This window comes from Lepidothrix coronata, unplaced genomic scaffold (assembly GCF_001604755.1).
Source record: "Lepidothrix coronata isolate B3197 unplaced genomic scaffold, Lepidothrix_coronata-1.0 Scaffold25, whole genome shotgun sequence".
Lineage (NCBI taxonomy): Eukaryota > Metazoa > Chordata > Aves > Passeriformes > Pipridae > Lepidothrix > Lepidothrix coronata.
In genome coordinates this window covers 6,804,550-6,827,996 of record NW_016690205.1, presented here as the reverse complement: position 1 = coordinate 6,827,996, position 23,447 = coordinate 6,804,550, and the positions used below count along the sequence as shown (strand labels likewise).

General features: G+C 49.8%; 1 protein-coding gene across 2 annotated transcripts in view; it reads left to right on the top strand.

Moving 5' to 3' along the window:
- Nucleotides 1–22,303, top strand: part of STK32C (serine/threonine kinase 32C) — a 66,835-nt gene extending 44,532 nt beyond the window's left edge. For both annotated transcript variants that reach the window (XM_017809352.1, XM_017809353.1), the window contains exons 3-12: nucleotides 9,847–9,998; nucleotides 12,336–12,509; nucleotides 12,961–12,998; nucleotides 13,626–13,715; nucleotides 14,312–14,415; nucleotides 14,508–14,624; nucleotides 16,430–16,555; nucleotides 16,688–16,819; nucleotides 17,489–17,556; nucleotides 18,375–22,303. In XM_017809352.1, the coding sequence (XP_017664841.1) occupies nucleotides 9,847–9,998; nucleotides 12,336–12,509; nucleotides 12,961–12,998; nucleotides 13,626–13,715; nucleotides 14,312–14,415; nucleotides 14,508–14,624; nucleotides 16,430–16,555; nucleotides 16,688–16,819; nucleotides 17,489–17,556; nucleotides 18,375–18,510 (1,137 nt within the window). In that variant the 3' untranslated portion in view covers nucleotides 18,511–22,303. The remainder of the gene's footprint in view (nucleotides 1–9,846; nucleotides 9,999–12,335; nucleotides 12,510–12,960; nucleotides 12,999–13,625; nucleotides 13,716–14,311; nucleotides 14,416–14,507; nucleotides 14,625–16,429; nucleotides 16,556–16,687; nucleotides 16,820–17,488; nucleotides 17,557–18,374) is intronic.
- The last annotated feature ends 1,144 nt before the right edge of the window (nucleotides 22,304–23,447 follow it).

Below are 23,447 nucleotides of genomic sequence, written 5' to 3'. Positions count from 1 at the left end.
TTTGCCAGGATGCAGGAGCTCTGGCCACCACTTACCCCATGATGGGATAGTGCCCCATGTGTGCCCCTCTTAGAGGTCTGGGCCCCTGCTGCATTCCCAGACTCTCAGCTCTGCCCTGCTCTAAAATTCAGTTTTAACACCTGCTATTCTTAGGCTTGTCGGAGAGATTAAGATTGTTGCCCAGAGAAGCTGTGTCTGCCCCTCCCCTGGAAGTGTTCAAGGCCAAGTTAGACGGGGCTTGAAGCACCCCAGGATAATGGAAGGTGTCCCTGCCCATAGCAGGGGGTAGAACGAAATGATCTGTAAGTTCTCTCCCAGTGCAAACCATTCCATGATTCTATGATTTGCAGAGTGTTCCTGGACAGAGCCCTCCAGTGGGAGTCCCATCCCTGGAGAAATAGGAAGCATATTTCTTCACCTTGGCAATACGATAAGATTAAGTGCTGTTTGGTAGGTTTGACAGAAGGGCTTGTGAAGCTTGTGAAGGCTCCCTGGGGACAGGGTGGAGGCAGCCCCTGTCTGATGGTGCTTGTGTCTGCTCAGGCTTGAGGCGGACACAGTGACGGAGGAATGGACCAGCCTGGAGGAGTGGGGGGGTTGTCTGTGTCCAGGCTTATCAGAGCGCCTGTGCCCCACTGTGGAAGGGATCTTCATCTCTCCACCCTCTACAGCTGCTCTTCCAGGGTCTGTCCATATGTACAATTTGGTGGTAAACACCAGCTCAATGGAGTAAGCTTCCGCCAAGGGAAAATTCAGCATTTGGCTGTAACTGGCATTAATTCCTCCTCAAGGTTTTGCACTGTGAAACACAAGTATCTCCTTTCTTGGCTGAAAAGTCCTTTGGGCTTATTTCCTTCAGCACGAAGGAGAAACTTTGGGGCCTGGGGGTGGGTTGTGGCAGCAGCACAAACGAGGACATTGGGGCCACTTGGGTCTCAATGCCATTGCCCAGCGGCACCAGATCGTGATGAGTGGTGAGCCTTTTTAAAATAGCACAGCGATTTCTTGTCTTGGGATCAGGGAAGGCTTCAACATCAATTTCCGTTCAGATATTAAATAAAACCTTCCATTCTTCATTTGAAGTAATTAGATTTCTCTCCGTTCCCGAGTTTTATCAAATATACAGCTAAAAAAATCATTCTGCCTCTTTGACCAATGTATAAACCATCACAGAATGTAGTTGTGGCCGTAAGGAGAGATGGCTCCAAATACAAAATGTAACTCAGAATGTGTGTCACCCACAGGAGGATATTGCACAATTTATTCAGAAAACACTTGTTAGCTGTGGTTGTGCACAGAGGTCCAGATCCTTGTGTAAATGTGTTGAGTGCTGCTGGACTGGAGTAAATGGTGAATCCAGGTTTGGATCTGTCCAAAAGGCAAAAAGAAGATGGGTCATGGTGTCTTCAGGGACCTCTGCAGGTTGGTCTGAGTTTTCCTTATTCTTCTTTAATTATTGAAAAAGCCCAGCAGAGATCTCTGAGCATGTGATTAAAACCAGACAAAAATGTAGATGCCTAACAGCCTTTCCGTAGGAAGTGTGACAGCTCCAGAACACATCTCCCGGGTTGCCCTCCTCCCTGCTCTCAGCAGAGCAGTCCACACCGTGGGAAGCTCAGATTCCGTCCCCTTCGGACCCTCCCCAGGGGGGTCTGCTGCTCCGTATCCTTGAGGTCAGAAAATCCCCACTGAGGACATGTGCTCCAGGCTGTGGCCAAAGAATGATCCAAAATGCAAGCAGTTTTTATTTTAACATGAAGTAAAGACGTCAGGTTTGGGGTGTCTGGCTTGGCAAAGAGGTCGTACAGCTGGCGTGTGAGGGGGCACATGTGGAAAACCAGGACAAGCAAAAGCAAAGAAAAATGCTCTTATTTCCTTTTTATTCCTTAGGTTTCTCTGCTGTCACTTCTTCAGTTTCTCCTCGTTTATTTGGATTAATGTCTTTCCTGAGGTAAAAAAGTCTACACCTCTTTTGGAGCTGCAAGTCAAATAATCCCCCATATCCAAACTCAATTACAGAAACATCTGCTTAATGTCTAATGGAACCTTATTTTCTCAGTGTGACATTAAAGGGAAATGCTTACTCTGAGCCACCTAAAGTTGCATTAAATCACAGGATTCAGAGCTGGTAGATAACATTCTGCATCCCCCTCCCATGATTTCTTGCAGGGAAATTAGGAAATATTCCCCAATAGACACCAACTGGGAGATCCCAGCTCCCAGTTTGCTGTGTACTGGTGCCAATGAGAAGAACTTTTGTTGACATAGTTTCAGTGTGCTGGTCATGCTATTCGTGTCAACAGTGAGATAGAAATAAGATTCTTTCTGGAAAAAAGTATAAAATATGAGCAAGCTTTGTTTTGCCCATTTTTTGAGCTGCTCCCAGCTGTATCTGCATGTTTCCTCTGCTGGTACGCAGAGGGTTGGCCACACCTGTAGGTGATATAGATCTGGGGGTCTTTTGAGCTTCAAGGAAGTGAACATATTCTTAAGACTCCAGATTGAAGCTATTGATGTTTCCCAGAAAAGCTGTGGCTGCTCCATCCCTGGAAGTGTCCATGGCCAGGTTGGATTGGGCTTGAAGCAACCTGGCCTAGTGGAAAGCGTCCTTGACCATGGCAGGGGGTGGAACTGTGTGGGCTTTAAGGTCTCTTCCAACGCAAACCAGTCTGGGATTCTGTGATTCTCTGATATATGGCACACTGAGGTGCTACTGTGAACAGCAGGTGTTATTTTGGGTCAGGAGAGAATTTTGGCTCTAGCATAAGCAACTGAAAAAGGGATTTTTAATGGAAGTGTTGACACGACCTGGAAACACCAACAGGCTTACTGTGAATAAAAGTTTCATCAACTGCTGTTACAACTTGGCTGCAGCAAACAGCAGTGTGCATAAAAGAGATTTTAATGATTTATGGTGTTCTGACAAGCCAGTCCATCAATCTTGCGGAAAAGCACAGCTTTTCAGCAGGGAAAAAGTAAAGTTGCAAGACTTCATGAAAAATATCTTAAGGAGTGAAATGTGGCAAGGTATTTAGAATAGGAAACAAAATCAGTACTTAAAGATGTGAAGGTGGATTTGTTGAGCTGGTAACCTTGTATTTAGAGCATGGCTCCTGAGAGTTGCACTTGTTTGCCAGTCACTGCAATTTTAGAGGCTGAGACTGGATATTGGGAAGAAATCCTTCCCTGTGAGGGTGGTGAGGCCCTGGCACAGGTTGCCCAGAGAAGCTGTGGCTGCCCCATCCCTGGAAGTGTTTAAGGCCATGTTGGATGGGGCTTGGAGCAACCCGGGATAGTGGGTTGCAACCATGGCAGGGCGTTGGAACTGGATGGGCTTTAAGGTAGCTTCCAACCTAAACCAGTCTGAGATTCCATGATTTTATGAGCTGTGGAAAGGCCGAGAAGCACTGTCATCATGGCCAGCAGCTGTCACATATTTGTGTCACCCGGGCTGGTCCATCCCCATGGCACAACAGGAAGGTGGCCGTGGGAACCGCACGGGGACCGGCACAGCAGATGTGCTGTTCTTTCAAATGGGTCTTTGTGTGCTGGAGATAATGGTTGGGAGAAACACTGCCAGAGACACTGTCAGAACTGTTCCCAGGACAGAGTCCTGGTTAAATGAGCTGCATAGTCAAGCAATGAAGGGGTTTGATTGTTTCAGAGTATTTTTTTATTCAGGATCAGACAGAGTTACAGTTACATGTCCCTGCTGAGCATGTCCCTGGTGAGTGTCGGGGGTAGGTTGTGTGCAGCTACAGCCCTGCCCCAGGACGTTTTGTGGTTCCATGAGGTCCCTCTGAATTCCACCAGACCCGTTGCCCCCTAAGGATAAAAATGGTCTGCCTTGCCCAGAACTCCCTCCCGCAGGACCATCCCTGAAGGGGCGGTGAGGGGCTGCACAGGCTCCTGCAGGTGCTGGCTGCCTTTAGTGTTTCCACCCCCTTGGGCTCATGGCACCAAGCTCTGGGTCAGCATCCATGGAGAGGGAGCCCCTTCAAGGGACCGGCATCCTCCTGGGCCTGCTCTTGTAGGGGAGCTGCTCCCAGGGGGTTTCTGTGGGAGATACTTCCAGCAGAGCTTCATCCAGCTGCTCCTCGTGGTTCCTGTGCTTAATGAATCCCTGATACAGTAATTGTACCACTGCACGTACACCCGGGAGGCAGCTTTAAGCTTTGCTGTCTTGGCTATGTTTAGAAAAAAAAAAATTAGCTGGTTTTATCTTTAGGGTTTGTGAGAACTGTAGAACAAGTTAATATGAACTTTTTAATTACCAGTATTACACAGATGTTAATTACCAGGGAAGGATTGTGTTTCAGTTGCCATCCACCCCATCATAATACAGGATGGATACAAAGATGCTTTTAAATGCCAGGGGAAGTGGCTCAGTGTCCTGTGCAGCTGTGACACCATGGCCATGTCCAGAACATCCTGATCCCTGTTTGCTGCTTTCCTGACAGCAGCTGGGAATTTAAATGATTTAATTTTTTTTTGTAAATATATAATTGGCAAGATTCTGGCTGTAGCTCTTGGTACAAGAGCGAAGCAGAGGGGTCCTGGGGATACTGGGTGATAGGGATTTCCCTACAAGCCACTTTCCAAAGGATGAAAACTCTGGGAGAAGTGGGCGATGTCTTGGTGCAAGAGCTGAGCCATCCAAGGAGAGCTTGGCTGAAAGAGATGGATTGTTAAAGGTCAATATTGAGGTTATTCTTTCAGCAGTGCACGGTACAGTAAAGCGTTTCTTACCTGTTTTTGCTCAAGAAGCTCAGGAAACCAGTGATCACAATCTTCCTGCCCTTCCCGGCAAGGAAGAGTTGCCTGTCCCTGTCTTTGCAGTCTGTCTCCAATGTCTCAGAGCCTTGCTGAGGTGGTCTCCAGCTGTACTGGGGTGATTGCTATTTACCCCAGACGTTCTCCATGAGCCCAGCAGACAGGCTGGTGTCCGGAGAGGTGCGGTATTCATGTGCTTACGTGGCTCTGTCACAAGTTACTGTGGTTTTTTTCTTTTCATTTCTACTGTAAAATTTAGTGTTCAAAACTGAACTCAGTTCTCAAAAAAGCTTGAGCTCTTTATACGTCATGGCAAATGCCTCCTCACTGCTTGTGGCCCTTCAGAATGAAGGACTTAGTTCCTGCTCCAGAGGCTGCAAACCTCCCATTTCCTCAACATCCTTCTTGAGGCTGCTGCTGTGCTTCCCCCAGAGCAGAGACTCTTTTCCCCAGGTGGCCCCGAAGCCTACAGATGGTTTTGGTTGCCACAGGCAATTGTATGTTTATGCTTCACATTTCAAGTTTCAACCTTTCTGGTAAAATGGTGGCTCTATAGGTGTTGGGGAAAACAGGGAGGGTTAAATACCCAAGGGAAATCAGCAGAAGTGGAGGAGAAATCAATATAAACGGGCAAGGTGCAACCACTGCAAGTAACCATCTTTAGAGCAGTGTTCGGCTGCAGTTCAGAAGTGAGCAGGATTAAGGTGTTTGGTGTGGGTGTGTAGTGCTGGCTGACACTAAGCCTTGTCTCTGCTCTAAAATCAAAATAAGTGCAATCCAGCTTCGTACGCTGAAACGTCCCGGTGGCTCTGAGCCAAAGTCAATAGAGTGTCTGTGTGTGGAAGGATTACAGGGCATTGTCTTCCAAAGGCAGAAGCCAAAGAAGGAGAAATTCAAGAAGAAAAACCACTGCTCCCAGTTTGGACCCCGAGGGCAGGTCCCTGAGTCAGCTGTGGGTTTGTGCATCGGCTGTGACGGTGACGTCCCTCAGAGGACAGGGTCATTTCAGGTCTGCATATGCAGAAAGAAAAATGTCTTTGTGCAACCGAGATCGAGATCGATCCCCAGTATCTATTAGCTCTGTGGATCCTGCCCAGAATGAAAACGGCTGGCTTTTGTTTGAGCCCAGGCAAATTGTGCTGCCGCTTCATAATGAGTTTGAGAGAAGTCAGAACATGCTATTAAGTGATTAGGTGATCTCTCATCTGAGTGGCAGTTTCAGCCTGCTGAATTCCTTCAGAATCAGCAGGAAAAAAGTTATTGGATTTCTAAAAGAGAAAAGGCAAAGCCTGACTAAAGAGAGGGAGCTGGACAGGGAAATGTACAGAGCAGCAAAAGCTGAGGTGATGGGGGAAAGTGTTCTAAATACACTAGAATGAAAAAACTCCCCAAAAGAACATAACTCCCAAGCCCCTTGAACATCAGTTAGCCCCCAAATCCCTGTTTTCTGTTTCTGTGGCACCTTACACCATGGCTGGGTTGAAAGTAGCAATAACTCCTGTAAGCAGCAGCTCGGTAAGTGATGTCCAAGGAGTGATGGGAGAAGCCAGATAATTCCTGGTGGATTATGAACTCTTCCTGCTTTTGGTGCACAGTTTGTGATGTGACAGTGAGTGCTTTGGTCTTATGGACTGAGGTTTATCCTGAGGCTTTAGCCCAAGGTCTGGTTTGTGTAAGTGGTGTGTATGTCCCACTGAAGGAGTGAGGTGCACCCCTGCGAGTGACAGTCGTGTGGGTGGGGGTAGAAGATGAACCAGTCAAAAGGGTGAGTCCCTCAGATCTGTTCTTATTTAGTCCCAGTGGGGGGGGTTTGTTTGTTCTGGTTTTTAAACTTTAAATTGTGGTCTGATATTTGAAATTCGTAATGTTTTCCCTGGCTGAGTTGGAAGCTGCTGAAGAGCCCTCACCAAACTGACTCCAGGACAACCATTTTGAGCCGTGCTGGCTGTTCCCACTCCACAGGCTGCTGTTCATTTGTGTTTTTCAAATTAAAGCTGGTCCCTTTGTCCCCATCTCTGATTTTCAGATGCCATGGGACAATCAGGTGAGCTTTGGGTGCTGTGCTGGGTTTCTGTGCCGTGCCTGTTCCAGTGCCCAGAGGGAGCATTGCCGGAGCACCACAGGGAGGGGTCCCCCAGGTGCAATGAGGAGGGTGCAGCCCTGCTGCCCATGCCTGACATCCTGCAGGATGCCTGTGAGATGCCCAACTCCTGCCATGGGGGTTCCTCTTGGTTTCCCAGCTAGTGGAAGGTGTCCCTGCCCATGGCAGGGCATGGGACTGGATGAGTTTTAAGGTGCCTTCCAGCCCAAACCATTCCACGATTCTATGATTGAAGCCAGGCTGACTCCAGCTCTGTGGCTGCTTGTGGTGATAAAACAAAGCCTGTGCAGGAAGCAGAGGCAGCTCTGAGTACTGTGTTCATGTGTGGAGCTCTTACCTTAAGGAGGATATTTCAGAGCCCAGAGTCAGTTTTCCACATATGGCATTTTTTTGTTATCACCGAGGTCACTGGTGAATTAATGAGGCAGTTGGTGCTGCTGAGTGAAGGATGTCCCAGATTCAGGGGAGCTGCCAGCTCAGGTGACAGTACAGGACTTCTTACTGGGGCCCTGTGGAGTGAGGTGGACCTGGGAGATGTTACAGTCCCCTCTCCTGGCTGGAATCCTGGGTGTGGGCTCCAGCCCTCTTCTCTGCTGTTAGGGGCAGCAGCACACAAACCCTTTGGCAGTGGCTGAATGCTCGGGGTATCTGGGACTCTATGAAAGCTTTCATGTGCCACGTCTTGAGCAATCCACTCCCAGCTGATGCCTGTCTTCTGCCTGGCAGGGCTGGCATGTTTTCCTAATGGCTGTATTTAACCACTGAACATTCCCTGGGTGTGACAAGAGGCCATTGTGCAGAACAAGGACAGAGTAATTTCTGCTTCTTGCATTGTAGAGTCTCTGCATTGTAGACCTGCCTGAAAATGGATTAATTAAAAAAACACTCTTGGTTTGTGACCAAGGAGGTGTTTATTCCTTACCCAGGAGCAGATGCATGAATGAAGAAGCACATAAAGGAAAAGACAGGTGTTGTGGCACCGATGTTTTTGGGGGGACACAAACACATTGGTGCATTTCTATGAGCAGAGGCACCTGCCTGTGGCAGGGGACCCAAGTGACGGAGCCCAGCCAGGGCAGCACTGACACCTGGTGTTGGTTTGCCTTGAGTTAGATCCCTGCCAAGAGCGGTATGTGTGATGATGAACCATTAATGATGTTTCTTTCCAGAAATCAGAGAACAAAAATTTCCAGAGGGCCTGGAACTGGTGTTGTTTTGTGTGGAAGTGACGCTGTTGCATTGCAGAAAACTATTTGTTATGATTACAGAGTAAAAGAAGTGTTCACCATTTTCTCATTTATTATACTGGGCTCTCATTTGCCCTGCGGAAAAATAAGAGGCAAATGACAGCAATATAATGTGCTATACTTATTAAGATACAGCAAGTCATAGCCTAAAAAACAAAGCACCCAGAAACTAAAGAGTCTCCAGCCATAATGTGGCATAAACTGCCTTCAGGAGAGAATGTTGCTCAGTGCCTGGAGGGCTATTATCCAGAGGTTTGTTTTCAGAGCAGTTCTACAGCAACGACCAGGTTTTAGAGAGATATTGTTAGGGCTTTGCTGCTTTAAGAATTTATAAAATATAAAATAAATGTTTCACTGGTTTATTGAATGTACAAACAGCTCGGCCTGCTCTAGGCAGGGCTGGATCCTGCTGGTGGTGCGCATTGTGGTAGGTTGTTCATTATTGTTATTAAGTTCGCACAAAGGAGGTTTTTCCTTAAGTTTTTTACCTGAACAGTCCCTGGCAGCTGGAGCTGATGGGTGCTGCTCGCCCACTGGCACCAGAGGAAAAGCTCAGGTCACTCCACCTGCAAAGTGCCCCTAATGTGAGGTCTGAGGTGTGCACAGAGTTATTGCAACACCTGATTTCCAGCTCTTACTGTAATTGTTATGACAATGGCAAAATAATCCCGTTAATTCCTGTGCGTTGCTAATTGGGGGTTTATCAGGCAAACGATAACCACCTATTATTTTGCCACCTCCTCGCTGCAGTGTGTCCTTAATGATATTACACTGAGCACCATTAGCACTCGCAAATGATTATTAATGGCAGCGTTTTAGAGGTGCGCAGAGTTCCCTGGCTCCCACCTGTCTGCGGTTTCCTGCCATCCACGGAAATTCCCTTTACTTGCTCCCACACGGTGTAAGCATGACCTGCTCTCTGCCCGGAGCCAGCCCGGGTCAGCCTGCTCCCGACCAAATGCCCAAATGCCAGAGGAATTATATCCAGCTCATCCTAATTACGAACGTGTCTGATAATTAAAAGAGGGCAGACACAATTATAGCAGATGTAGACATTCCATTAGTTCATTTAAAAATTGTTACATTGATAGCTAATTAGCTCTTTTAAAAACAGGCACCTGGGTAATTAAAGTGTCATTAGAGGAGCCGAGGGAGGCACCGAAGGCCATGCTGTGGGAAGCTGTGCCAGCCCAGCGGGCTCTGCGCCCGTCGGGGTGGGGGCAGGTGCCGGGTTATTCCTCTGGGCCAGGTGTTTGTTGTTGTTGTAGAAAATTTGCATTTTAACAGCTTTCTGCCAACGCCAATGGGATTATTTTGCCCTTTCAGAGCACAGTGATATGTGCAGCAGGTTAAACCCAACCTGCTGAGCTGGGCAGCAGGGGGTGAGAGCAGAGGGGAGGTGAAGCTGGGAGAGAGCCCCGTGGTTGTCCAAAGCTGGTCTCCATCCACAGGCAGCAAGGCCAAAGCTCTCCCAGACATCACTCCCTTTGGAAAGCTCTTTGGAGCAGCTGCAGTTACCCAGTGCCAGTGGGTAACTGGAGCAGAGCCCATGCTCTCCCAGTTTGGGTGTGGCACTGGAAGCAGGGATGCTGCTGTCCATAGGTCCCAGGTCACAGCTCAGGGATCAGGGAGATTTGATAAGGGGTGAGGTGGTGGCCATGTGGGTCTCAGCCCAATAAGCAGCAAATGAGGATATGGAATATGTTGCTAAGTTTCCTTTTCCAGGTGTGCATCGTGCAGAAGAGAGACACGGAGAAGATGTATGCCATGAAGTACATGAACAAGCAGCAGTGCATCGAGAGGGACGAGGTGCGCAATGTGTTCAGAGAGCTGGAGATCCTGCAGGAGATCGAGCACGTGTTCCTGGTGAACCTCTGGTGAGCAGCTCCTTCCCCTAGCCTCGGGGGCCATCCATCCTTGCAGAGCTACACACCTGATAATTTGAGGGGATCTCATAACTCTTTTTCAGCATCACTACAAATAGTGATGTTTCCAGTTGCTCAATAATGACTTGAGTATGTGTGCACTGGCAGAAGTATCCTTGTTACTGAGCAATGTTTTAGGGTCTACTTTTAAAAAACCTCCTCAAATCAGGCTGAAATCTAACAAATAGCTTGAGTTGGTAATACTTGTCAAATGCATTCTGTCCAGGTAGTTCCAGTACAAAAGGACATGCAGTCTGGCTCCTTGGCTTCCCTGCAGTCCCATTGACCCCTCACCCCACCAGCACCCTCACTGTGCTCTGCAGCACATTCGCTGCAGAATACATAAAAATGTATTCCTTTAGGGTTCAGATAAGTAATTACCAAATTTTGTAGGAAAAATTAATTTACAAGTTTTAGAATGTAGAGCAATATATCCTAGGGTTGTTGGTTAGTTTGGGATGAGTCTGTGGCAATCAGCCTTGGGACCCACTGCTGGGTGCTCCGTGTGATCTGTCCTTTCTTGCCTTCCTGCCCGGTGAAGGAGTACCCAACACTGGGCAGGGATCAGTAAATCCGTCCTCTTCACCCATGGTCCACTGGCACAACACAAGCTGGTCCTGTGCTGGGACAGAGCTGGGGCATGAGCAAACGAAGGGCATGTGCCATGGTGATGGACACAAGGATTCCATGGTTTCTGTTCCCAGGGCACAGGAAGAGTGACAGCAGTGAGAGGTGACGGAAAACCTCTGATATCCCATTTCTACTGGGATGTGTTGTGAAGGCTGGAATCAGTGCCTGATTCCACAGGGAGGGGCAGGAGCAGCAGTTTCTCCTGGGGAGCTGCACGCTCATGTGGCTGGACCTGCTGAGCCTGGGGCAGCCCCTGCTATCCCCTCCTGCTCCAGTGCTGCCAGATGCACAGCAGGCTGGTCAGATGTGAGACTTCCAAAAATTCAGGAAGTTTTGTACCCAAAGTAATGGAAGTGGGTAGTGCTTCACATTTCTTTTGTTGATCCATTGCTCCAGAATAGCCAATTAATACTGATTTTTTTCAGCATTTTAGGAATTACAAATGTTTTTTCCAAAAAGTAATGAAATTCTGGAGAGAACTTGCTCACTTAGCAAATCTTTCCCTTTTGGCTCATACTTTCAGAATAAACCTACATTTAAGATGGGAGTAGAAGTGAGTGATTCATAAGTATTATACAATCCCACATACTCTTTCCTTGGAACTGCAGTCACCAAATATAACAATGAGCGTTGTTTTGGTGTATCCCCCTGCTGTCAGTCTCCCGCGGGACCCACAGCAGATTTAGAGAGGCGGTTTACTCCACAGTAAATATAAATCTCTTTCTGGTTTTTCTGGTTAAATTAGCAGTTGTGTTTTCCATTTCATCTTCAGGATAGGCAGAGATATTTTAAGTAGGTTTATGAGATTATTTGCAATTGAGAATGTGAAGTTTCTCCGAAGTGTCTGGCTGACAAAGCCTGAGCTCTGCGCTGGTGGGGTGACACAGCACTGCTCGCTCAGGAGAGGACAGTGACAGGGAGAGAGGGGGAACATTGGCTGGGATACTTCCCTCTTCCAAGGAAGTGTTGCTTAGTGTAGCGATGGGTTAAAAAACAGCCCCGTGTCTCGTGCTGGGCTTGCTTAGTTGGGAAGGTGCAAATATTCAAATATGAAGTAGCATAGTCAGTTCTGGCCCCTCATGGCAAGAGAGACATTGAGGAGCTGGAGCGTGTCCAGGGAAGGGAATGGACCTGGGGAAGGGTTTGGAGCACCAGGAGTGGCTGAGGGAGCTGGGGGGGCTCAGCCTGGGGAAAAGGAGGCTCAAGGGGGACCTTCTCACTCCCTGCAACTCCCTGACAGGAGGGGGGAGCCAGGTGGGGGTTGGGCTCTGCTCCCAGGGAACAAGGGACAGGATGAGCGGAAATGGCCACAAGTTGCACCAGCGGACATTTACGTTGGATATTAGGAAAAAATTTCTTCATGGAAAGGTTTGTCCAGCCCTGCACAGGCTGCCCAGGGCAGTGGTGGAGTTCCCATCCCTGGAGTGATTTAAAAAGTGTGTGGATGTGGCACTTGGGGACGTGGGTTAGTGGCAGCCTTAGCAGTCATGGGGGAATGGTTGGACTCGATGGTATCAGAGGCTTTTCCAACCTGAACAACTCTGTGGTTCTCTGATTCCGTGCCTGTGGTGGGACTCTCGGGGAGGTGCTGAATAATTAGGAGAGGGGAAAAGCCTGACTTGGTTTGTAAGCCCTGCTCACCCACTGCTGGTCCCACAGGTACTCCTTCCAGGATGAGGAGGACATGTTCATGGTGGTGGACCTGCTTCTGGGTGGTGATCTGCGCTATCACCTGCAGCAGAACGTTCAGTTTACTGAGGAGACGGTGAAACTCTACATCTGTGAGATGGCTCTGGCTCTCGACTACCTGCGGAGCCAGCACATCATCCACAGGTAACCCTGCAGGCCCTGCTGGCAGGTGGGAGCTGGTGGGACCTGCCCGTGGTGGGGTTGGGGTGGGTGACACTGTCTTTGCTGGTCCTGGGCACCCTCTGTCTGCTGGTCCTGTCCCATCACTCAGAGGGAGCCTGATGCTTCACTGGGGTCTGAACCTTCCAGGGCACTTGTCAAAGCCATCCAGGGCTTCACATAAATATCCCTGGTATTGTGTTATTAATTTTCCTTGGGAATGATGCCTGAACTAGTCCCATGTTCACACTTTTTCACCCGGTTACCCAGAAAAAACATATTTCTAGTCCACCGTAAAGGGACTTACCTCATGTTAGGGTATTTTTGTTTCATTTGTTCCTAATTTTTGATAGATAAAAAGTTACAGGATTTTTGTTGAATTACATCTTTGGTCTGACTGAGATTCCACCTACTGTAACCTTCCTTCTTTTCCCAGAGATGTAAAACCAGACAACATCCTCCTTGATGAGCAAGGTAGGATCACTCTGCCCCTCTTTGCTCCCTTATTCATTCCAGGAACATATCCTTTACAGTCCTGAGTACTGGGCATCTTTTTACCTGGGGAAAGTGTGGGAAAAGCACCCCTTCTTTTACTTGAACATTGTGCATTGTAATGCCAGGGAGGATCCCCCAAGGGCAGCCCCTCTCCTGGTTACCCCCTCGCTTTGCCCACACTTGGCCTCTTCCCTTGCTGGTGGAAGAGACAGGGGCATGGCAGGGGGTTGGAACTAGATGTCTTTAAGGTCCCTTCCAACCCAAACCATTCTGTGGTTCTATGATAGTGTTTCCCCGTTGTCCTCTTCACTCCTAGAGTTTCTGGCCAGAGCAATTTGGCCAAGTGCTGGAGCTGCTGGGGGCTACTGGTTTGTTCTAAGCTTTTAGAATCAAGATCCAAAGCTCACTACCCTTTAATCACCTGGCCAGCCCAGATCCTGGGAAAGCTTTGGGATCTGCTATGGCTGTTCCGTGGGGTCTGACCCTGACCTGCCCCTGCCTGTGCTACCCTGTCTGAGGGCAGAAGCTTGTGAAACAAATGTATTCTGACTCTGCGTTGCCACTGCACTGCCATTAATTCCTTCTTAAAATGTGTCTTTATTTAAGGTCATGCCCATTTAACAGATTTTAATATTGCAACAATAATTAGGGACGGTGAAAGAGCGACTGCGTTGGCTGGGACAAAGCCCTATATGGGTAAGAAACAATCGCTGCTCTTATCCCTTTGCTCTGACTCAGAGTGGGTTTTTTTGCACTTTGAGAACGCTCAGCACATGCTGCCCAAGGGGCCCTGGCTGGGGCAGAGGCAGCGGATTAATTTAGGGCATTAATGCACGTGCCCAAGTCATTCAGCAGAGCCTGATTGTTTGAAAAGTGAAACTCCTGGGGTGAAGGCATCACTGCTGGTGTGCCCTGCCTCCGCCTCCCATCCCATCCTGCCCTACCCTCCTCAAACAGTCCTGCTGTCCCCATACTATCATTCCCCCCACATCCCACCCTGCCATCCCCATCCCTTCCTTCTCTTTCCGCTGGCCCCACCCTTGGACTTGCTGCACCCCAGTGGGCTTCAGTTTTCTGCTGTCTCTCAACTGGGAGGGCTCTCCCTTTACATGCCTGATAGCCCAGCTCCCATGGAGGGCAGGCACACTGCTGCTGCCTCTGCTCTCCCTGCCTCACACACCTCCCCTTGGGCAGTTGTGAATAAAAATCACCATAAGCTTTTTCACTGACTTACGTGAAATACTGAAATAGAAACAATGAATGACCTGTTGCATTTTGCCCTTTCTGTTCAGCCCCAGAGATTTTCCATTCCTTCCTGAACGGCGGGACGGGCTATTCCTTCGAGGTGGACTGGTGGTCTCTTGGAGTCATGGCTTACGAGCTGCTGCGGGGCTGGGTAGGGCTCTGGCCATCTGGCCCTTGGAATGCATGTCTGACTTGACACAGCGGGAGAGGGGATTCCTTCTCATCTCTCTGCTCTCTCCCCAGAGGCCGTATGACATCCACTCTAACAACCCCGTGGAGTCCCTGGTGCAGCTCTTCAGCACTGTCAGTGTTCAGTACTCCTCGGCCTGGTCCAAAGAGATGGTTGCGCTGCTGCGGAAGGTACGTCGTCCTGCTGGGGGACTGTGTTGGGTGTTAGTTGCTGTGTGGATGGGACTAGCTGGAAAATTATCAGCATATTAACCAACTACTACTACTACTACTAATTTCAAAAAAGATAGGCTGAGAGAGCTGGGGATGTTCATCCTGGAGAAGGGTTAGGAGAGACCTTAGAGCCCCTTCCAGTGCCTAAAGGTGCTCCGAGAGAGCTGGAGAGGGACTTGGGGCAACGGCCTGGAAGGACAGGACAAGGGGGAATGGCTTCCCACTGCCAGAAGGCAGAGTTATTTGGGATATTGGGAAGGAATTCTTGGCTTTGAGGGTGATGAGGCCCTGGCACAGGTTGCCCAGAGAAGCTGTGGCTGCCCCATCCCTGGAAGTGTTCCAGGCCAGGTTGGATGGGGTTTGGAGCAACCTGGGCTAGTGGAAGGTGTCCCTGCCTGTGGCAGAGGGTTAGAACTAGATGATTTTTAAGGTCCCTTCTAACCCAAACCATCCTGGGGTTCCACAATTAATGATGTGTGTTCTGTGTTTATTATCCGTGTAATAATATGCACTATGTTTGACAGCAAGGGAAGCAAAATGGCTTTTCTTGATATGACAGTCAGATTCCCAGCTGGGCTAGAACTGTGTCTTCCAGCATCCCATGAGCTCTTTTTCACCAGTTTTTCAGGGCTGAAGGGTCTGGTGGGGTTGTGAGAGCTGTTGGGGGGTTGCAGGCCTATGGAATGTCCTGGTGCTCCCCTCGTGCTGCAGCTGGAGGAAGCTGGTGATGAGGTGGGAAGGTTGGTTTAGCTCCGGCTTGCTTGAGAACTCAGAAAAGTAGCTGGTGAATTTGCTGTAGGAAAGATACACCCCGTGCTGGCAGCAAATAAGCGCCTCTGGTGTGAGTTAATGCTGGACGGGCAATTTGTAGAATTGGCTTCGGTTTAACGAGGAGCAGCGTTTCCAGCGGAGGCAGCGGCGGCGCGTTCGGCAGGTTCGCATTGCCATCTGCTGGGCATCCAGGGAATCCTCTCACCGGGAACGCGCCAGCATCCCCCTAAGCCGAGAAGGACCCCCATGTCCCCCCAAAGCGCTGGGGTGCCCCAGCCCTGCATCCTGCTCACTCAGCCTTCACAGCATCCCTGGGCTTGGGGAGCTACAAGTACAGCCACCGTCACCTTCCCCGTGCACCGTCACCTTCAGCATTGGAGAAAAACTCCGTGCTGGCTTTATTTTCTGGAAAAGCATTGTAACCACCTAGAATCAGTGTGCCTAGGACTGTCCAGTTTCTTAAGGAAAACAGTCCCAGATGGGCATTTTGTGGAGGTCCCACTATAGGTGCCTGTCAGCTGGAAGACCAGACATGGTCAGTTGAAGATGCCCAAACCAAAGGGTCAGGTCTCAAATTCTAGGTGCTCTGGGAAAATGGCAAGGACTGGTCCAGAGAGACATGGGGCTCCTGGAGAGTGCTGAGTGCTGCAGGAAAGGGTCATGCATCCTGGGATGCGTGGGGGGAGCAAACCCGCTCTGTCCAGGAGCTCATAGTACCTGGTTTCACAACCTCCAGAACGTTTTCTAAAGTTTTTTTCTGTAGTAAGTTATGTATTTCCCATAACAGAAATGCTCCTGCATGTCTGAACTATCTGAGTTGTCCCAGGCAGGATGGTGCTGGGTGCTTTGTCTTTTTCCTCTGACACGAGTGCTTTTCCCTCCAGTGCTTTTCCCTCCAGTGCTTTTCCCTCCAGTGCTTTTTCCTCCAGTGCTTTTTCCTCCAGTGCTTTTTCCCTCCAGTGCTTTTCTCTCTGATGTTTCTCCCTCTCCAGCTGCTGACAGTGAACCCTGAGCATCGCTTCTCCTGCCTGGGCGATATCCAGGCCTCGACGTACCTGTCTGGTGTGGTCTGGAGCGATGTCTGTGGGAAGCGCGTGGAGCCAGGCTTCGTCCCCAATGTGAGTAGGAGTGATCTGTATCAGGATCACTTCTCCTATTAAAGGAACCACTGTGACAGCAGAGGGTTTCCCATGGGGAGGTGGTTTCTGGGTCTCTGCTGTGCCTGACATGCGTGTCACGTTGTGTTGCAGAAGGGCCGCCTGCACTGTGACCCCACCTTTGAGCTGGAGGAGATGATTCTGGAGTCGAGGCCCCTGCACAAAAAGAAGAAGAGGCTTGCAAAGAACAAGTCAAGAGATAACAGCAAAGACAGCTCCCAGTCTGTACGTGCTCTGTGGGGTAGCATCCAGCTGGCAAAAGGCTGAGTGGCTGGATTTGGGGGGGTGTCACAGCCGTTCCTGCTGCCCTGCAGGAGCTGTAGGTTTAGTTTGGTAAAAACATTTCCCCGTTGGAGTCTTTCTGCCAACCAAGCATTCTTTTTATGGAAGTTTGATCAAAGTCTTTCACAGTAGTCTGTACTTTGGAAAATTAAATGAGCAGCAGAGGTCTGGGCACTGAGGTGTTCCCGTGTCCCCACACGGCCCCAGACCCACGTGTGCCTGGGGACAAGGCAGCAGCTCCCTGTGTGTGTTTACAGGGATTCACACATGTGGGCTGTGTGCTGGGCTCTCCCCACGCTGACTGTCCTTCCTTTGGGCTGACAGCACTCCCAAAATACAGGATACATGGATAAATGTGTTGTGTTTATGTGGGGAATGGTGTGATCTGTGTTTTATGCAAAACTGCTGCTGTGGATGGCACAAGCCCCTGGTGAAAGCCACACGGCAAACAGCCCTGCTGCCTCCAGCTATTGTGCTGGAGTGGTTTGGGGTGGGGGGCATCTCCTGCACACATCTGGAGGCTTCTGCACACAGCTGGGAGTGCTGGGGTGCTGTAGGCAGCAATGAGATGCAAATAGGGCAGCTTATGCATGTCATGTTTTTCTTCAACAGGAAAATGACTATCTTCAGGAATGCCTTGAAGCTATCCAGCAGGACTTTGTCATCTTCAACAGAGAGAAGTGAGTATGTTGTGTGGTTTTTTTAGGGAAAAATACTCTTTTCCCTGACTTCCCTTAGGAATCAGAGTTCAGTGACTGACAGCTTGTAGCACCTTGCTGCGGGCTTAGCCCCAGGTGACTGTTGTCAGCTGAGGAGCTCAGGTGCTGCCTGTGTGTGAAAAATGGCTCTGAGCTCCCACAAAGGGAGACAAGATCAGGGATTATTAATCACTGCCATTAAATGAAATATGCTGCAGAGAGGCTTCTGAGATTTAACATATGTATGTGACACTGCTTCAGTTTCCCCATGGCATCTCCTTGCCCATCCTGCTTTTAGAAGATGATGTTTTGGGAAATGAAGGCAGGGAGAGTTAGACTTGATGATATTGAACCTGAATGATTTTATGAAGGTGTTAAAGTCTCTGGTGGGCATGAGCAGGCAGTGAAAGTGCTGGATTAAAACTGCTGCTTTCCCGAGTTTGGGAATGTTTGGTCCATAAGTATAGCAGGAGGCTCCATGGAGGAGATGGGGGTGAGAGTCTGGCTGCAGTGCAGGTGCTTGTGGCCGAGGTCTGGGTAGGCTGAATCCTCTCAAGCCATTTTGTGATGTTTTCAGAGCAGTTCAGCGTGGTTTGCTGATACACTGGCCTCTGTCATCACCTCTTTGCGTGCCCTGGGAAGCCTCCTCTTGTTCACCGTGGGTCTGCAGTAGGCCCCTGTTGAGCAGTGGGAGGGCAGCCTGGGGTGCGCTCATGGCTGCAGACCACCCTCACCCCACTCCTTCTGGGGGTTTTTGGTTTGAGGGTGCCTGATAACTCATGGTTCCTCTGCTCCTGCAGACTAAAGAAGAGCCAAGAGCAGCCGAATGAGTCCGTGTCTGCCTCCGAGACCACTGACGAAGCCGAGGCAGAGGCTGAGTCTGAGCCCTCCAACCTGCACATGTGCAGCTCCGTGTGCTCCTCGGGCAGCAGTTAGGCTGGAGCCCCGGGCGAGGGTCTCCGCCCGCGCCGCTCACCTGCCTCAGGTGCGCTGAGCACCCGAGCTGACCCCGCTGCCACCCGAGAGCACCGACAGCTCGTCCTGCAGAGCTGGAGACAGAGAGTTCATATAGAACTGCCCTCCTGGGTTATGGAGTGCCAGCCCGGCGCGTCGTGGGGGAAGACACTGCCTATGCAACTTGCCAAGGGGAGATCAACTTCTTTACTTGTTTTAATGTCAGGTTGCTGAATGCACGTTTTTAATGCAGTGAGTGGACAAGGAAAGAAGCTGCATCCTTGGGTCCCACAGGAGCAGGGAGGAAGGCTGAAGAGGTAGTTGGAGTTTGACTTTTCCCTGTTCCCTGTTCACAAAGGCTGCGTGGGGACAAGCAATCCCTGTGCAAGCTGTAGCAGCCCTGAGGCCTCTCCAGTCTGTGGTGGGTGGCACCAGCTCCTGGGAGCCTCCAGCTGTTTGAGTCCTGCAGCATGAGGACGTGCCAGGCACCTCCTTGTCCTTGCGTCACCTGTCAGTTCCTTTCCTGACTCCGGGCAAATAAATGTTTTTTGTGCACTCCATGGATTCTTCAGGGACTGGGTAAAGTGTAATGGGTTCAATGTGTATTTGAGATGCAGAATGTATTTAAAATATTTGCTTTCTCCACGTGGCTGCTGCAGGCAGTGGGGAGCCATGGGATGGACTGGAGGGGCTGGCTCTGCCTGGGTTTGGAGGACACAGTTTATCACAGGCTCAGGTTTAGCTGAAGGCAGAATGAGTGGCCTAGCAAGGCTGCTCGGTTATGAAAGACCGGAATATCTTATTGTACCCTTCAATTTACTTTATTTTCAATGTAAAATACAGGTACTGTATATAATTTACCACTACCTGTCTTAAATGCGTAATAAGATGGGAGGTCTCCTTCCCCTGCTCCAGCTCTGGATGTTGCCTTTCTTGTTTTAGGAGCCTTCATACGTTGTTTAATCTGCTATAGAGTGGCTTTTGGTTACTGTTGCTAAAACTGAGCCCTGCAGCTGTTGTGGCACTCGGAGGTGTGGTGGGACTGCAGGCACCACCAAACCATCAACAGCTCTTTGCTGCCAGACAGTGGGAGGTTGCAGTGTTTGCATCCTTACTGGATATTCCTATTGCAAAAATGGATGGGAAAAGTTTTTAACAAATGCAGATTCTTTCAGGACAAGTTTTGTTGTAGTTTTTGTTTCCACAAATAAACCAGAAAGGTGTTAAATGGTAAGAAACCATCTGATATGAGCAGTGACACGGCCCGTGCATCTTCCACAGTTTTATGTGGGAATTACCGCGTGGCTAAAATTGTGCAGAAGCACATTTTCGGGGCAGTCTTTAAAGGTGTGCAGGAGGAGGGGAGTCGGAGTGCTGGGTCCAGTTGCACGGTCATTTTCAGGACAGAGCAAGGCAGGTGCTGTCAGACCTGGGGGGATGAACATCCCACCCTTGCTGTGCCTGGTGAGGGACCAGGGCCAAACTGGGAGGCCCTCGTGTCACCCACAGGTCCTTGCACACCCTGTGCCTCGTTAGGAGCTGTGTAAATGACAGCTCAGGAGGGCTGGGCTGTTCAGTGAGCGAGGGCTGAAATAAATGTGTTCTGCTCCTTTTCCCAGCTGTAGGAGGGCACCTACCCCCGTTCTGATCCTGGGCTATGCTGAGGGGACCTACCCTTTCCACCCCTGGTAACTTCCAGTCTGTTTACTGGATACCAGGGTGGCCTAATTACCTTCTCCTGCCCATCAGAGCGTACCTGTGTGTGCAGGTAGGCCATGTGCTCTGGCTCATTCTGTGCTGAGCAGCCCCTGCTCTCCTTGTGGGGAGCCTGTTCCTCACCCTGTGTCTCTGCACACACGTCATGTCCTCCATCCCACATCCCTCAGCTGGAGCACCCAGCCCTATCCTAGTGCAGCAGATGAGGATCAAACCATGTATTTATTCAGAGGTTATGAATTACAGGTGATTAACTCCACTGGCATGGATAGTTTCAGTGAATTCTGTTGCACTATTTAGCAACTTTCTGTAAATAACAACAAAAGTTTGGACTATCAGAATGATGAGAAGAGTCACTGATTTTTTGACCAAAACATCCTGTCTATGAGAGGTGCAGATAGATCCTATTCAATCAGAAGCTCTCAGGCCAGGAGAGCTATTGGCAGTTACATGACATGTCTAATTGATATTTGCATCACTTTCCTTAGGACAAGGGACAAGGACCCCTGAGGTGGGGTTGATGTGTGTGGGGAGGAGCTGACTCACTTCTGAAATGGAGGCTTCTCAGCCCAAACCCTCTCTGTGTCAGTCATCTGACAGCACACCTTTGCAGCACACCTCTTCCTGGGTGAATTGTGCAAAACATTTCAGCAGCACTTGGCAGAAACCGGGAGAGCTTCTTGGGAAAAGCTAGGGAACAGCTCCTTCCCAGGGGATACATCCCGGGCAGATCCTGGCTGCCCAGGAAACGTCCCTGGAATCCAGCAGTGCATCCCCAGGAATGTGCTGGCGACGCATTGCTTCTGCCTCAGTCATTGCTGAACCTGAATCCCCGAGAACAGTACCAGGACACAGAGCTCTGGGATCGTTGTGCCGAGTGGGAGAGACACCGTGAACATGTCCCTGAAGTGCTCAGTGTTGGTCCAAAGTGATGCTTGGACATAACCTCACCAGAGCCCGTTGGGGCCAGGTTCCATTGACGCCTGTTTCTGCCCAGTCCCTGGAGGAGAAATGGTAAGGAAAGAGCAATTAAAAAAGGGAAAAGTGATGGGAAACAGATCAGTGTTTGCTTCATTGTCAGAAACCCTGTGCTGGGTTTCAGTTCTCAGGCCCTCTCGTCCCTGCTCTGGGCCCCTGTTGTGTCCTGTCCCCATCACTGTGTCCCAGTAACGAGCTGGTGCTGATTGAGCCAAGCGTGGTCCTGCTGGCCCCACGTCTTTGTGGCTCCTTCCAGGGTGTCCCATGTCCAGCTCACCCCCTCCACAATGGATTCCTGGGGATGTGCTGGGGTTTCCCACCATTGCTTGTGCCAGTGCCGCTGTTGCCGTCAGTGTTGGATGAGGCCTGGCTGATGCCGGATGTTGAGCAAACCTCGCAGTGAAGTTGTGACATAGCCCTGGTCCCAAATCCCAGCCTGGAAGGCATCACTAGCAGCTCTGGGTTACACCTCCACTACAGCCAGAACATGGGAATTTTCTGGATATAAATATTTAAATACCTGTATTTTTTTTATGACAGATTTATACAGCGTTTGCCATTATCCTCTGTGAAACGTCTACGGCACCTATAAATTATTCTCCTTTAATCACTTGCCATGAGATTGTTTTCTTATCTCTGTTGTGTTACAAAGTTTTGCAAAGTCGCATATTTTTAAGTGTTTCCATTGAATTCCACAGCCTTCACTGGGAATTTGTGCAGAAGACCAATGTCAGGTCAGGTCCTGATGTTTCTTCTGTTGCCAATTCTTTATTACTCCAGAGCTTGCCAAAAAGAGACTAAGAGTAATAAAATAATAGCAAAAATGCCAATAATATGGACTTGACCCTGGACAGTGCTGAAATCCTGTTGCCTTGGTAGGGTATTTTTTTAAAATTATTGCAGTGCATATATATGTAAATATATCTTTGTATTTTATGTTAATACATTCCTGTAATTTTCTTGCATGACAATTTTACCACATCATGGAACATTTAAGTTACAACAAGTTTGTGTTTTTGCAGATACTGCCGGAAGCCATTGCACATGTGGAGTAATAAATGTGTATTTTTAACATTGCCAAGGATTTGGTGTCATTTCCAGGGTTTTGAGCTGTAGATCCATGAAACCATGGAAACACCTGAATGTTGGAATTCTGGAGCCCAGCCAGACCCCGGGCTGCTGGGACGCCCTGCTGGTGTGGAGCCAGGTGGGACGAGAGCTGCAGAAACATGGCCATGAGACACCTCAAAAACAGGTGCTGAAAGAGGAACAGCTGCATCCAGGCTTTCCAGCGTCCCATTTTCCAGTGTCAGCCAGAAGGTGTTTGTAATTCCCTAGGGAGGCTGGGGGTGCACACAGGGGGGCTGAGGAGGTGGGTGAAAGGTCTCAGTGAGGCTGAGTAGAGTCGCTGGGCATGGCCATGGGCCTGAGCCAGCGCTGTCCAAACTGGCCCTTCTGCTGTCAGCACTGGGGCTGGCAGGTGGTTTGGGAGCAGCAGGATGGGGCTGGGGGTACTCAGGGGACAGAGGTTAGGGTGGGGGGCAGGTGGGTGGTTTGGGAGCAGCAGGATGGGGCTGGAGGTGGGAGGAGATGGTGGTAGGACCCCGGCATTGCTGCAGCAGGGGGTACACGATAGCTGTGGCTCACAGTGATTTGGTATTTCCCCTTACACAACCCTGGATTTTGTATCTTAAACTCGGTAAAAACAGCCCTGGGAGTGCCAGGAGATTTCTGCTTTTCCCCTCTCATCCCTCCTGAGTGCAGGAATCAGTTCTCTCACTCGGCAGTGACGTGCTGCTGCTGGGTCACAGCGCAGGCAGCAGCTATGAAGGCTCCTCCTGACTTCAAAGGAGCCGTGAAGGAACGAGACGAATTGATGTCTGAGTCTGAGCTCGTCCCTCTCTGCAGAGCCCAGCGCCTCTGCTTTGATGCCTCTGGGATGGCATTCCCAGCTGTCTATGGGTGTCCCCAAGGACCAAGGACACCCATCAAGCCAGGTCATTCACTACAGGGGGGAAAAGGTGAAGGGCACAGGGTGAGGGCAGCTTCCCACACTGAAATACAGTGGGTGGAAAACTGATGGATTCAAACCTCCATGGCAGCCAGGAGTGCTCAGTGTCTGCCTGCCCTGTGCCATTATCTCTGTGCCTAAACTGTGGGAACCAGCTTTTCCAGGAACAAGCATCTTGTCCCACCCTCTGCCATGGGTAGGGACACCTTCCACT